We start from the raw sequence: 13,305 nt of genomic DNA on the forward strand, positions 1-13,305 counted from the left end.
GGAGAAAATCCTGTTCCGCCTCCGCTGTGTCCAGCACAAATCTCGCTTGGGGTGATTAGGATTTGAACCAGGGAACCAAGCGATGAGAGGCCGATGCGCTGCTGCCTGAGCCACGGAGGCTTCCAGCACAAGTCTTGCATGGAGTGACCGATATTTGAAGCACGGAACCCAGCAGTGAGAGGCCGATGAGTTGCCACTTGAGCCACGGAGGCTTCCAGCAATGACTGACTTTCTCCTTTCACCTCTCTAAAAGTGACCCAGAGCACCTGCGCTCTCTACTACAAGCTGACCAGAGCGTCAGATACTGTGGTCAGAACGTGACGGGACATTCGTTTCCTGTTTCGTGATCCGTGGTGATATAGTAACGCAGTAACTAGTGTTAAGTCCAGCTGAAGTAACCGGTGATTAATTTTGTGCTGCTCTCACTGTACGGGTTTCACGATGCTGAAAGGCTATAGAAGTATTGTGATTTATTGTTTTTCATTTTATATCGTATTACAGGCAAAATCCGTCTCTGTGGTGTAGTGCTTAGTGTGATTAGCTGCCACCTTCGGAGGCCCGGGTTCGATTCCCGGCTCTGCCACGAAAATTTGAAAAGTGGTACGAGGGCTGGAACGTGGTCCACTCTACCTCGGGAGGTTAAATGAGTAGAAATGGGTTCGATTCCCACCTCAGCCATCCTGGAAGTGGTTTTCCGTGGTTTTCTACTTCCCCAGGCAAATGCCGGGATGGTACCCAACTTAAGGCCACGGCCTCTTCCTTGTCTATCCTTTACAATCTTCCCATACCCCCACAAGGCCCCTGTTCAGCATACCAGGTGAGGCCGCCTGGGCGAGGTACTGGTCATTCTCCCCAGTTGTATCCCCCAACCCAAAATCTCACACTCCAGGACACTGCCCTTGAGGCGGTGGAGGTGGGATCCCTCGTTGAGTCCGAGGAAAAACAAACCCTGGAGGGTAAACAGAGTAAGAAAGAAAGAAAGAAAGAAAGAAAGAAAGAGAGTTTACAGTAAAAATTAAACTCGTATCCTCGTCTCGAAGTAGTGCGGCTCTTTTCAGGCACCCCCGCCTCCTTAATGGGATGTGAGCTGCACGTACCATTTAACCAAAAATCAGTCCTCCTGCTTTTCTAAAATCTTTGGCATTACCGGGAAGCGAACCCGGGCCACTGAGGACGGCAGTCAGTAGTGCTAACCGTTACGCAACGAAGGCGGACGTGTTGCTGTCCTCTCGATTATCCGAGGTACTGTGGTATTTGACACGTCGAAACAACCAGCAACGCAGAGTATCTGTGTAGTAAATACGCTACTGAAAGATCTCCATTTTCATAAAGTTGCAATTTAAATGTTCAGTTGTGTTACTTCACGTCATGCATCGTTTTTCACTGATTAAATATACTGAAAACTTTTCCAGGAGGAACGGTATTGTATAATGCAGTATTCCTATCAATATTTCAAGTATATTAATTCAATTATATACATTTGTTGCATTTCAGCAGTGAGTCAGTTTTCTAAAAACTTGAGGTCACCGATTCTGAAAGAAATACTCCATAATTTGTTAAAGTATCATATAGCCTACCAAAACACGTAAAAAACTCAGTTTGATGTTGCAACTTCGTAATTCAAAATGCAGTTAGATAAAGCAATCACCGAACTCGATCGCTACAGTCATTTAAGTACGGCAAGTATCCAGTATTCAGGAGGTGAGGGGTTCGAACCCTGAGAAGTTTTTCCGTGGTTTCTCAGTTCCACACCAGACAAATGATGGGACTGTACCTTAATTAATGCCACGGACGCTTTCTTCCCACTTCTAGCCGTTTCCTGTCCCATCGTCGCCATAAGACCTGTCTGTGTCGGTGCAACGTAAAACAACTTGTAAGAACAAAGATAAAGCAATCTTTTCTTCCAATGGGACAGTGAGAGATAAGAAAGACAAATTTCCACAGAATTCAGATTTCCTATACTGAAGATCAATGTGATCTGTTCAACAGACAGGTCAGCTTCATCCCGGGAGGAATCCATAAGGTTCGTTCTGATTTCGACAATTACCCGAGTTATCAAGAACCCGCCTGTAATAAAGGCACCGATCTCAACAACTACCCGTTGCCTAACCTTGATTCTTTCATCTGTTTCCAATAACTTCCTAAGCTAGCTATTTCTGCACTGAATCACTGTGATGCCCATTCTAAATGTAGTGTTTGATATTGTTCTCTTGTGCCTTTAATGGCGAGATCTGGTGTTTGCAGTGCACCCTGTCTCCTGGTATCGGCTACAACATTATTTTACTTTTATTTTTCTGTCTCTAAGGACTCCGTGGCTCGGGTGGTAGCCCACCGGCCTCTCACGCTGAGTTCCGTGGTTCAAATTCCGGTCACTCCATGTGAGATTTGTGCTTGACAACTCGGAGGCGGGACAGATTTTTCTCCGGGTACTCCGGTTTTCACCGTCATCTTTCATTCCAGCAGCGTTCTCCAATATCATTCCATTTCATCTGTCTTCATTAATCATTGCTCCAGATTAGTGCGACACAATTCCTATCCTCGCTGCTAGATGGGAACTTTATTCATTCCATTGCTGACCCGTTTGAATGACTGGAATCAGGATGTGGGTTTTCATTTCTTCCCGTCTGTACTGGCCTTTAATAGTATGAAAATTACTGAGTTTGTGATATGTGAACTACCACGGTGGCGTATGTTGCCAGTTCTTGCTAGTAATGATGTGATAATGTTGTGCATAAGGTCGGTTGTTGCGTGAACTTCGGTGTGATTGGCAGACTGGTATGTAATTACAACGTCTGGCTCGATGAGGAATGTAACGGGAAACTACACACCTCCCCATTTACCTCGTACGCCTCTGCAGTGGCGCCTGAGCCATCTATGACAGCTGATTACGAAGGTGTTGAAAGTGACTTACTATGGTGACCAAGGTAGTATGCACATTGGTTGTTTAATGTATAGTTCGAACTGTTATGCAAATAGCTGTTAGCAAGTTTTGTGGATGATGAAAGAAACACAAAATATTATTCCTCATACAGGTTCTCTGCTGTCAAATGTCCATTTCCTTCCTTTCCTTCGAAAGTCCATAAACAAAACTAACCTTTAAAAAGTTTTACGACAGAAAACTATATATATATATAATGCTTTTTGGGCTTTGTTTAACCATATTTCGCATTCATAATTTAAGATAAAATTTAAAATATCCTTCGTGAGAATTGAATTCTCTTTGGAACATACAACGTCACGAATTTATGTAGCGCACAAGATAGTTAGGTAGTGAGAGTATGACCATACGCAGGAACATACGAAAGTAAAAGGACATGTAACGATTATTGAATGAATAGGTATTAGCTGGTTAACCTGAAATTAGTTCACATCTCAATGTTGGTATTGTTGTCCAGATTAATTATATCTTTCAATGCTCATCAGTAAAAGCTAAGCATATACCAGATTCTGTTGTGCTGAGGTAGAATTGGTATATTGAAAAATGTGAAACTCCCGATAGTCGTCGGCTGTAACTCGATCCGAGTATACATAACTTTTCCCTGCATAAATTGGCCAGTTAAACTCAGTTTATGGATGTGTTTACGATGACTAAACAAACCAAACCTGGCATAAAACGTACGCCCACATAAATCACACTGAATGGATGGAGGAGGACGGGTTTGTAATTGACGGAGTTTTCTTGCTTGTCGCTTGGCCTCTTGATGTCTGCGGCGTTCCCTTTCAAACAAGTTGACAGCGGTGGATGTAGTATTCCGCCACAGAAAGCGGTCCACAGCACATTTTGCCCATGTCTGTATATCTATAAAAGTTGTCTTCATGATGTGTTTTAGCTTGTCCATAAAACGCTTAAGTGGGGCTTCATGAGGTCTACTGCCGGAACAGTTCATCATAAAGAATTTGGCGGGGAAGCCTGGTATCACCCATGCGGTGAACGTGGCCTAACCATCTCAGTTCATAAGCGATGATTGTTGCCTGCGCTTTGTCGAGAACTGCCCTGTTGGTCGCATAGTTCTCCCACTTAATATTCAAGATGAATCTCATTTTCTGTTGGTGGAAGCGCTCATGTTCATTGACATCACGGCGATAGAGTGCCCAAGTTTCACAGCCACACAGAAGCGTGGAAATGACAACAGCTTTGTACACCATGAGTTTGGTATGCAGTTTTAGGTCGTTATTCATGAAGACTCTGTGCATGAGCATGAGCATCCCCAATCCTTTTATCAACATCTTGTTCACAGGTACACCGTTTAGAAAGGATTCTTCCAAGATATGAAAAGTGATCAACCTGTTCCAGTTTTGTATCTAAGATGGAAATACTGAGGCAGGTTGTGCAAGTACCTTCGTTTTTATCGCATTAATGGCAAGACCAAAGCGATCACATGCAGTTTTAAGGCAGGAGATGCGGTGTCATCGGCATCCTGAAGTTCTGTCACCCGGGTAACCAGAGTACGTCTTTGTTAGCGAAGTCTTGCCAGATTGAAAAGGTATCCATCAAAACGAAAATTAATCCCCATGCCTAAGTTGTCTGCAGATGATTCATGCAGAATGGCAGCCATGCACACTGCAAAGAGGGAGAAAGCACACAGACTTGTTTCAATCCATGAGTGATCGGGAACGAATCTGATACAGAGTTACCATGAAGAACCTGTCCAGACATGCCATCATGGAGAGCTTGAACCAATTCCATATAACGTTCAGGACATCCAGAATGTCTCAATACTTTCCACATAGACTCATGATAGTAAATAGAACGAAAACCTACACTTCTAGGTGACATTTGACCCAGCATGAAAAAAACACCCAGTATGTGACTAAACCAAACAAATTAAGGAACGGCCTAAATTAAAACAATAAAAATAAAATATGGTTTCCAATGCAATCACATGAGTCAGTAACGTGTTGGTCATCTACGAACTCTGAGCCACTCTTGAATGCGACGGGACACGCTCAGTACCAAATCATTGATAATTTCTTAAGTCAACCGTTCCCACTCCCTGATGACAGCATCTTTTAGAGCCTGCATCATTAGTGTTCGATGTCGACGGTTGGAAATTGCTCTTTTAAGAAAGATCCGCGCAAGCTCTATGCAGTTCATGTCCGGAGAATACGCTGGTCAGTCAATTCTGTGGATCCCACGTCACTCCAGGTATCAATATGCAGCTGCTGCACGTTGTGGACAAACATTATCGTCCTGTAGAGTGAACCCATCTCCTAAAGTCCCTGCAGAATCACTTACTCTGGGTCGAAGAAAGTTGTGTTCGTATACTTGAGGCCGTCATATTTCCTTGAATGTGAACGAGTGGTGTTCGGCTGCCAATCATGATACCTGCCCAGATTAGTGCTAAACCTCCATGCTGACGGTGAGGCTCTACTGAGAATAATTCATTGTATCGTTCCTGTGTTGCCCTCCATACGCGTACAGAGTTATCATCAGGGTGTAAACTAATAATATTTCATCAGTGAATAACTTTCTTGACCACTGATCTCGTGTCCAAGTCGAACGCGAGCCATTTAATGGTATCGTCGAAGTGCAGGAGTCCTGTGGGGTATTCTTCATGAAAGTCCGTCATCATGGAGTCTATTGCGCACAGTATGCGTGCCTATAGTAACATCTGCGGCGTTTCAAAGCTCGTGGTGCATATAGTAGCTGTGCGTGTAGGGTGTCTACGTGAAGATATGCGTATATACTGGTCTTGATCTGCTGCTGTTCTGCGTTGACGGCCCCGCTCGATGTCGACCTGCTACTGCAATGGTGTCTTGGAACTTTTTCAATCACCTAGGGACAGCACTTTGATTCACGTGAACAATGTTGGCACCGTCAACTCCTTTCATGTCCTGTTATATCAAAGTGATGATTATGATGCAATATATCATATACAGCGTATGGCGAAGAATTGCAGCGCACATTGTGTAGAAGCGAGGTATACTGACAAGCTTGCTTGTAAGTAACCTCAGCTCCAGTGTACTGGATTTGCTTATCATTCGTCAGCCAAATAACCTTATCTGAGAAGGAGGGAATGTTGCTGTTTCAAACAACATACTTAATCTAACCATAAATGGAACATACAGATGGGTGAACTGCAAATACTCTTAGCTGTTTTTGATGAGTGTGGTAACAGTTTGTTCCAGTGATGTGCTTATTTTTAATTATTCGTTAATTTTCCTTTCGTTTTGTTGGAAACAGAATTAGTGCTGTGTTTACTTAGCTTGAGCATGTTGACTCTACCACGTTACAAACGTTGTTGGGTAAGCGTTAAATACAATGCAATACCCGTCCAAATAGCTTATTGAAACAGTGCATCATAATGTGGGCATCCATCTAATAGATATATTAATGAGGATGATGTAATTCATGGTAAAATATGTATCTAGTAACTTGTTGCATATAGTAAGGAACTTGAAGTCTTGGGACTTCTGGTTGGAGCCAGAAGCTCAGCTACGTCTTTCATCATTGACTTCTGCAAGAGACTCGGAATCAAGGAGGATGTCATATTTGTCGTTGCGCTCATAGCTCTAAAGTATATTGCGACATCATTTACATTATTTCTCATGTTAATGCACTGTGTGCCCCAAATCACCAGTCATTTTTTTATATTTAAACTCCTTTGCTCATAATCGGTCTAGGCTATTAGTTAAAAGTTTGTTGTAGTATTCTGGATCGTTGGGATCACCGATAATTTCAGGTATATTAATAAACAAACATAAATGCACAATAAATATATTTCAACATGTAATTATTTAATTGTTGCTTTTCATTGCAGGTACAACGTCGTCTTCATGGTAGTGACTTATTTCTTACCCATTGGTTCAATGACTTTCACCTACCTACGTGTTGGTGTGGAACTTTGGGGTAGTCAGAGCATTGGAGAATGTACCCAGCGTCAGATGGAAAACATCAGGTCGAAGCGCCGGGTAAGTGGTATTCCATGTTCTTAGAATCTTCCCTTAATACGACTCGGTCAACCGTGATCGCAAAGGAAATTACATTTAACAAATCCCTGCTTTCTGGAAAACAACATACGGACGTAAAATTGAACACAAGCATTCCCTTTTTCTTCAATTGACTTTCTACTACAGTTACTACAAAGTGAAGGGTGCTGTTCTTCGAGCACATAATACGTAGTCCATATAAACTAATAAGTGGTAGTGGAAGTGTGGCAATTCATATGTTAATGAAAATTGATTTGAATTAATGGGGCAATTTCAGGCACCCTCGAAACTTGTTACCAGAGAAACTGATTTCTCCAAGTTTCCGAAGACAACAGGAAGTTCGCCAAACTCTTCCAAAGAAGCCAAGGTAGGGGTATCGAAATTGGGACTCAAAATATTATCTTTTAATTTTTAGAAGTTGCTCTAGATCGAACCGACACACATACAGTAGGTCTTATGACACCGATAGGATAGGAAAGGAAAAGGAAAAGGTTATGAGCGGGACGGTAGCAGCCGTGACATAGATTAAGGCACAGCCGAGGTATTTGCCTGGTGTGGATATGGGAAATCACATAAAATCATATTTAGGATTGCCGAAAGTGGAATTGGAACCTACTGTCTCCCGAATGCAAGCTGGCAGCTACTTTCCCCAAACCACGTGACCACTCAATCCGTGGAATCACAAGAAAACAACCGAAAGTGCTCAAGTGAAAGTCCTTGCTTCACCCGATTGGAATACTACATTTTCAGGGGCAAAATGTACATGTGTTTGTCGACTTCTTGGCTGAATGATCAGCGCGGTAGCCTACGGGTTAGAGGATTTCGGGTTCGATTCCCGGTTGGATAGGGAATTGACTGTGCTTCGTTGATTCATACAGCTGTGGAACTGTGTGTTTGTGTTCATATTAATACGCCCAACACATCACACTAATAACCACCACAGGATAAAGTGATAGACAATACACTCATTCATATAAGTTTAGTGACGGAAAGGGCATCAGTAAGTAAAACTGGGCTCTATCCGCACGAATTGCTGCCCCTAAGAAATTGGTAAAGAGACCAAGAAGGAGATACATATTAGTAGGAAAAAACCACGTTTACCGACACGTAAAGTAATACAAATGCAAAATAAGTCTATGGGAAAGAAATAATGTACTAATTGCGTTGTGGCCCTTTAATTTGAAGACCTCCAAGGATCAGGCTCACCTGTTTATTGATAAAGTAACATGAGCTGTTCCATTGGTAATATGCATTTATCGTTACACTTCTTTCTTAAAACTGATTACGAGTTTTACGTGTTTCCTCTCTTCGTGCAAAAAATATACAGCTGTAAAAGTTAATGATTATTTACGTTAGGGGTTATAAATAAAATGGATATCATGCCGTTATGTTCGCTCCGTGTATGTATTTTATATGATCTCCTGGCTGTGTATGGAGATCGGTATTGCCGCCTCTATTTTAGAGAATAAGAATAATATGGGAAACGTGATATCTCAGTGGATTAGCTGATGAATAGGGCCCGGATTTTTATGCATTAACCGCTTAGATTGCAAACTAATTTGGTTAGTAGGAAGTGTCGGCCACCCGCTCTTCCATAAAATAGCAAGAGTAACATAAATTATAGGGGTTTTGATGGGCCGTACCCCTATTGTTTATGCAAACCCCGTAGCATAGTCGTTGTGAAGGTAGACTATACTTGTTACTCGCTTCAGGAAGTTTGCATTCTAACCTATTACTGCATAAACATCCGTGCCCTACTGATGAAGTTCGAAATCGGGTCGACCCAGGGTTGAGATTTTCATCTCAGAAATCACATGGTGTGAAATACCTGTGATAAGCTGTAGAAACAAGAACAACAGTAAAAATTGGAAGCAATAAGAACAATAACAAAAAATGAAATTCGCCTTGTCTCTTGTGCGAGAATGCAGATATTTTGTACCAATTTCGATGTTCCAACTGTACTAGAACAATGTTCATTCTTAGATCTTGGGGTCGTGTAGGATTCACCCTGTCGCTTCCTTGACCGGTCGACAGTGTACAGAGCAGAGCATAACTACTTCAAGTGAGGTGCAAAAATGTGCTTACTAAAAATTTGTTGAACGAATAGTTCACTCCTGAAAATTCTAACACATACAGTGAAGTTCGCTAAACAAAAGTAAACTAAAATTTCGATTACGTGATATTCATGAAAACAATAATCAAAATCACCACGATATTCACGGCAACTCCTACCGTGTGAGGCACCAAAGAACCTGTAATGTCGTCACTACAAATGTGTGTCATTGTAAACTCTCCGGTGAAGTAAACTCTCAACATACGCAGGGTAACAGCTTAAATTAGTAAACTCACTCGTCACCCGCATTGTTTCCAATTTGCGATGTTTTTCGCCTCGTAAAGATACAAGACTCGATTCATTTTTCAATAAGCTAATATTACCTCGACCGTGTGTCAGAATATATTTTGTTCGTGAGGTCGGTTATAACAAAGTGCACTTCGTTGGTATCAAGTCATCTTGACTTAACTGACTTCATTTACAGTCTGACGTAAAATATTAATCATTGGAGAATACCACTTGTACATGGATTTGGAAACCCTTACATTTTTTCAATCGCTCTGTATAACATAATTCAGGATCACTACAGGATGTCGCTCTTCTTTTACAACATGTCTCACAAATATTACACATTAACATATACACCCTGTCACAAAAATTCCCATCCATCAAACTTCGGCATCTTGATAAGAACTCCCCGGTCATAAAAAACATGGATTAGTCTGCCTTAAACTTTCTTCTTAATTATTCTCATAAACATTTCCTTCCTCATTTTTCCTGAATTTATTTTCTTCCGAAACTTGATAAAATTTTAAGTTCAAGTTGTCCCATAACCAAACAACTTCACAATAATCTCAAAGTAGATTCTCTAGATTTTCCATAACTCAGGAGAAAATAGCATCGCTATCACTCTAATACACAGTGTCACAAAAACAAATTTCCAAATGCCAAAAATTATGAAACTGTAAACCTCGATCAAACAACTGCTGAGTGCATCATTATTATTATTATCTCAATTTACTTCTAGCGTGATTATTATTATTATTATTATTATTATTATTATTATTATTATTATTATTATTATTATTATTGTTACGGAGATATCCGTGGAGCAGAAAGAGATGAAAGAAGGTGCCGGGTGGAAAGGGTCCAACTACGATATCAAAAATTAATTTTAAAAATTTAACATAGGTTATATTTCTTTTAGAATCTCAAACTTAACAAAAGTTTGACTTGGTGAAATAATAAAGTAACAGGTACAAATAGCAATCTTGAAACAAGAATAGGAAAACCCAAGATTAGGGAATTTAACAGATTTGGGGTTTCAAGTCCTTAGTTTACGAATTCTGAGATACCGGATCCAGTTTACAAAACTTTGCAAAATCTCAATTTTTAGACAAGAACCGTAATATTCCACTTTAAGAACACTTAGCTCCAACAACTTTGCAGCCTTCCAGAGGCGTACCTCAATATTGCAGTTGAATTCAGAATACACAGAAAAGAGCTACATGCTCTCCAACTTTAACAAATTTCTTACAGCCTACTCAAGGCAACATTACGTCAAAATCTTACAATTTCTCGCCTCTCTAGGCACAGTTTCCACTTAACAAAAGTTAGTACACTGGGGTATCTAGTACCCAAACCACTGGAACCTTGTGGAAAAATAACAGGTTAAATTAATGGCCGAAACACAAATTGAATGGAGGCGTTAACTTGCGCTCACAGAAACTTTAATATAAAATCCTAATTGGGCTCTCGGCCCGGTGATACAGAATCTAATCCCAAGCTACGGAGGTGACTAGAGTGAAGGTTAATTTGAACACTTTACCAAAAGAGAAAAGTTACAAAATAATAGTCACATCAAATTAAATTGAAGGGGAACTCGAGAGGGTAACGCACTCTCTATCCCCGATTTACAGTTTGAAGAATGTATGAAATTTTACATTAACCGAAGGAAGGTTTACATTTTGGACAACAGGAGGTTACATAATTAGAAATCTGAACCTTCCCTTTGTGTAAGTCTGCGGTGGTAGCTACAGAAAAATAAGCCTGGTGGATATTACCACACACACAGAGAAAGACGACGATAAGTGACACAAGGTAGTCCGAAAAGCCTCAGCTTATATACCTGAGGGAATTGTTCGAGAGGATTCTGGACTAATCCGGACAAACCCTCTCAATTTTATTGGCAAGTTCCAAAGTTACACCCAAAAAATCAACAAGAAGCCTGTGATAGGCTGAAAAATAATTACAGAAAATTCCAGTTGGCCAGATTCAAAACTGGCGGAACGAGAAGGAAGTGTTACAAACCTTGTAATATATAAAAAACAAATAAACGTTAATTTACTTGAGAAAATCCATAAACACAAAATTCCTTTCAATAACAACTTCTTTACCTTGCACCAGAGGGCATGATCACAGTTTTGGTAATGACATCTATGGAGAAATGTCCAAACTTCTTGATGTACAGCAAAAACAAAACAAAATACCTCCAATCAGTTAAGAAAATTTAGAAATGAAACTTTTCAATTATGCAGTAGTGACATCTTCTGATTAATGTCCCAACTTCATGCAATAGCAGTTTCACGTTTGTTGGATAGATAGAGTTCATTCAGGCGATTCTTTTGAATGAGCGGTGTTGAGGTGTACTTCCCGGTACAATTATTATTATTATTATTATTATTATTATTATTATTATTATTATTATTATTATTGTACATACATACATTTATTATTATTTTAGACCGTTATGCCTTTCAGCGTTTAGTCTGCAAGCCTCTGTAAATTTACTACAGGTCGCCAAAATCCTCTATTTGCAACTAGTGCTGTGGCACCATTTACTTCTATACCTCTTATCTGTGAATCGTTAGGAACTGAGTCTAACCATCGTCGTCTTAGTCTCCCTCTACATCTCTTACCCTCCATAACAATATCCATTATTCTCCTACGTAACCTGTCCTTCTCTATTCGCCTCACATGACCCAACCACCGAAGGCGGTTTATGCGTACAGCTTCATCCACCGATGTTATTCCTAACTTAGACTTTATCTCCTCATTCCGAAAACCCTCCTGTCATAGTTCCCACCTGTTTGCACCAGCAATAGTCTCGCTACTTTCATGTCTGTTACTTCCAACTTATGAATAGGATATCCTGAGTTCACCCAGCTTTCGCTCCTGTAAAGCAAAGTTGGTCTAAAGCAGACCGATGAAAAGATAGTTCGTCCGGTAGATGACTTCCTTCTTACAGAACACTGTTGGTCCCAACTGCGAGCTCACTCCATTAGCTTTCCTGCAACTTGATTCATTCTCAGTTCCCGTCCTGGGAGAACACACAACCTAAATACTGAAAATTATCCACCTGTTCCAAATTGGTATCACCAATCTGGCATTCTATTCTGTTGAGTATCTTACCTACTGACATCAATTTAGTCTTCGAAAGGCTAATTTTCATACCATACTCATTGTATCTATTTTCAAGTTCCAAGATATTAGACTTCAGGCTTTCAGCGCAATCTGCCATTAAGACTAAGTCGTCAGCATATGCCGGACTGCTTACTACATTTCCACCTAACTGAATCTAACCCTGCCACTTTATACCCTTCAGCAGATGATCCGTGTAAACTTTGAATAGCAAAGGCCTTGTCTAACCCATGTAAGTATCCTGAACCAAGAACTCATTCTAGCATCAATTCTCACTGCAGCCCAATTGTCAAGGTAAATGCATTTGAAAAATTTTAATAATCTACCCGAAATTGCATAGTCCCCCAGTATGGTGAACACCTTTTCCTTCGGTACGCTGTCATATAAAACCAAACCAAACCAAACCCCATGCCACGACAGCCCTTGAAGGGCCTTGGCCTACCAAGCGACCGCTGCTCAGACCGAAGGCCTGCAGATTACGAGGTGTCGTGGGGTCAGGACGACGAATCCTCTCGGCCGTTATTCTTGGCTTCCGAGACTGGGGCCGCTATCTCACCGTCAGACAGCTCCTCAATTCTAATCACGTAGGCTGAGTGGACCTCGAACCAGCCCTCAGGTACAGATAAAAATCCCTGTACTGGCCGGGAATCGAACCCGGGGCCTCCGGGTGAGAGGCAGGCACGCTACCCCTACATCATGGGGCCGGCACGCTGTCATATGCTTTCTTCAAATCTACGAAACATAGAAACAACTGTCTATTCATCTCGTAATATCTTTTCAATTACCTGGCACATACTGAAATCTGATCCCGACAGCCCCTCTGTGGTCTAAAACCACACTGGTTTTCATCCATCTTTCTCTCAACCAATGATCGCACCCTCCCTTCCAAGATGCCAGTGAAT

At 41.1% G+C, this 13,305-nt stretch overlaps 1 protein-coding gene across 1 annotated transcript in view; it reads left to right on the forward strand.

Annotated features, from left to right (window-relative positions):
• The window catches only part of LOC136863752 (tachykinin-like peptides receptor 99D), a 474,112-nt gene that overhangs the window by 267,998 nt on the left and 192,809 nt on the right, over nt 1-13,305 (forward strand). The window contains exon 4 of the mRNA XM_067140105.2: nt 6,762-6,912. Within this exon, the coding sequence (XP_066996206.2) occupies nt 6,762-6,912 (151 nt within the window). The remainder of the gene's footprint in view (nt 1-6,761; nt 6,913-13,305) is intronic.

This window comes from Anabrus simplex, chromosome 2, assembly GCF_040414725.1.
Source record: "Anabrus simplex isolate iqAnaSimp1 chromosome 2, ASM4041472v1, whole genome shotgun sequence".
Taxonomy (NCBI): domain Eukaryota; kingdom Metazoa; phylum Arthropoda; class Insecta; order Orthoptera; family Tettigoniidae; genus Anabrus; species Anabrus simplex.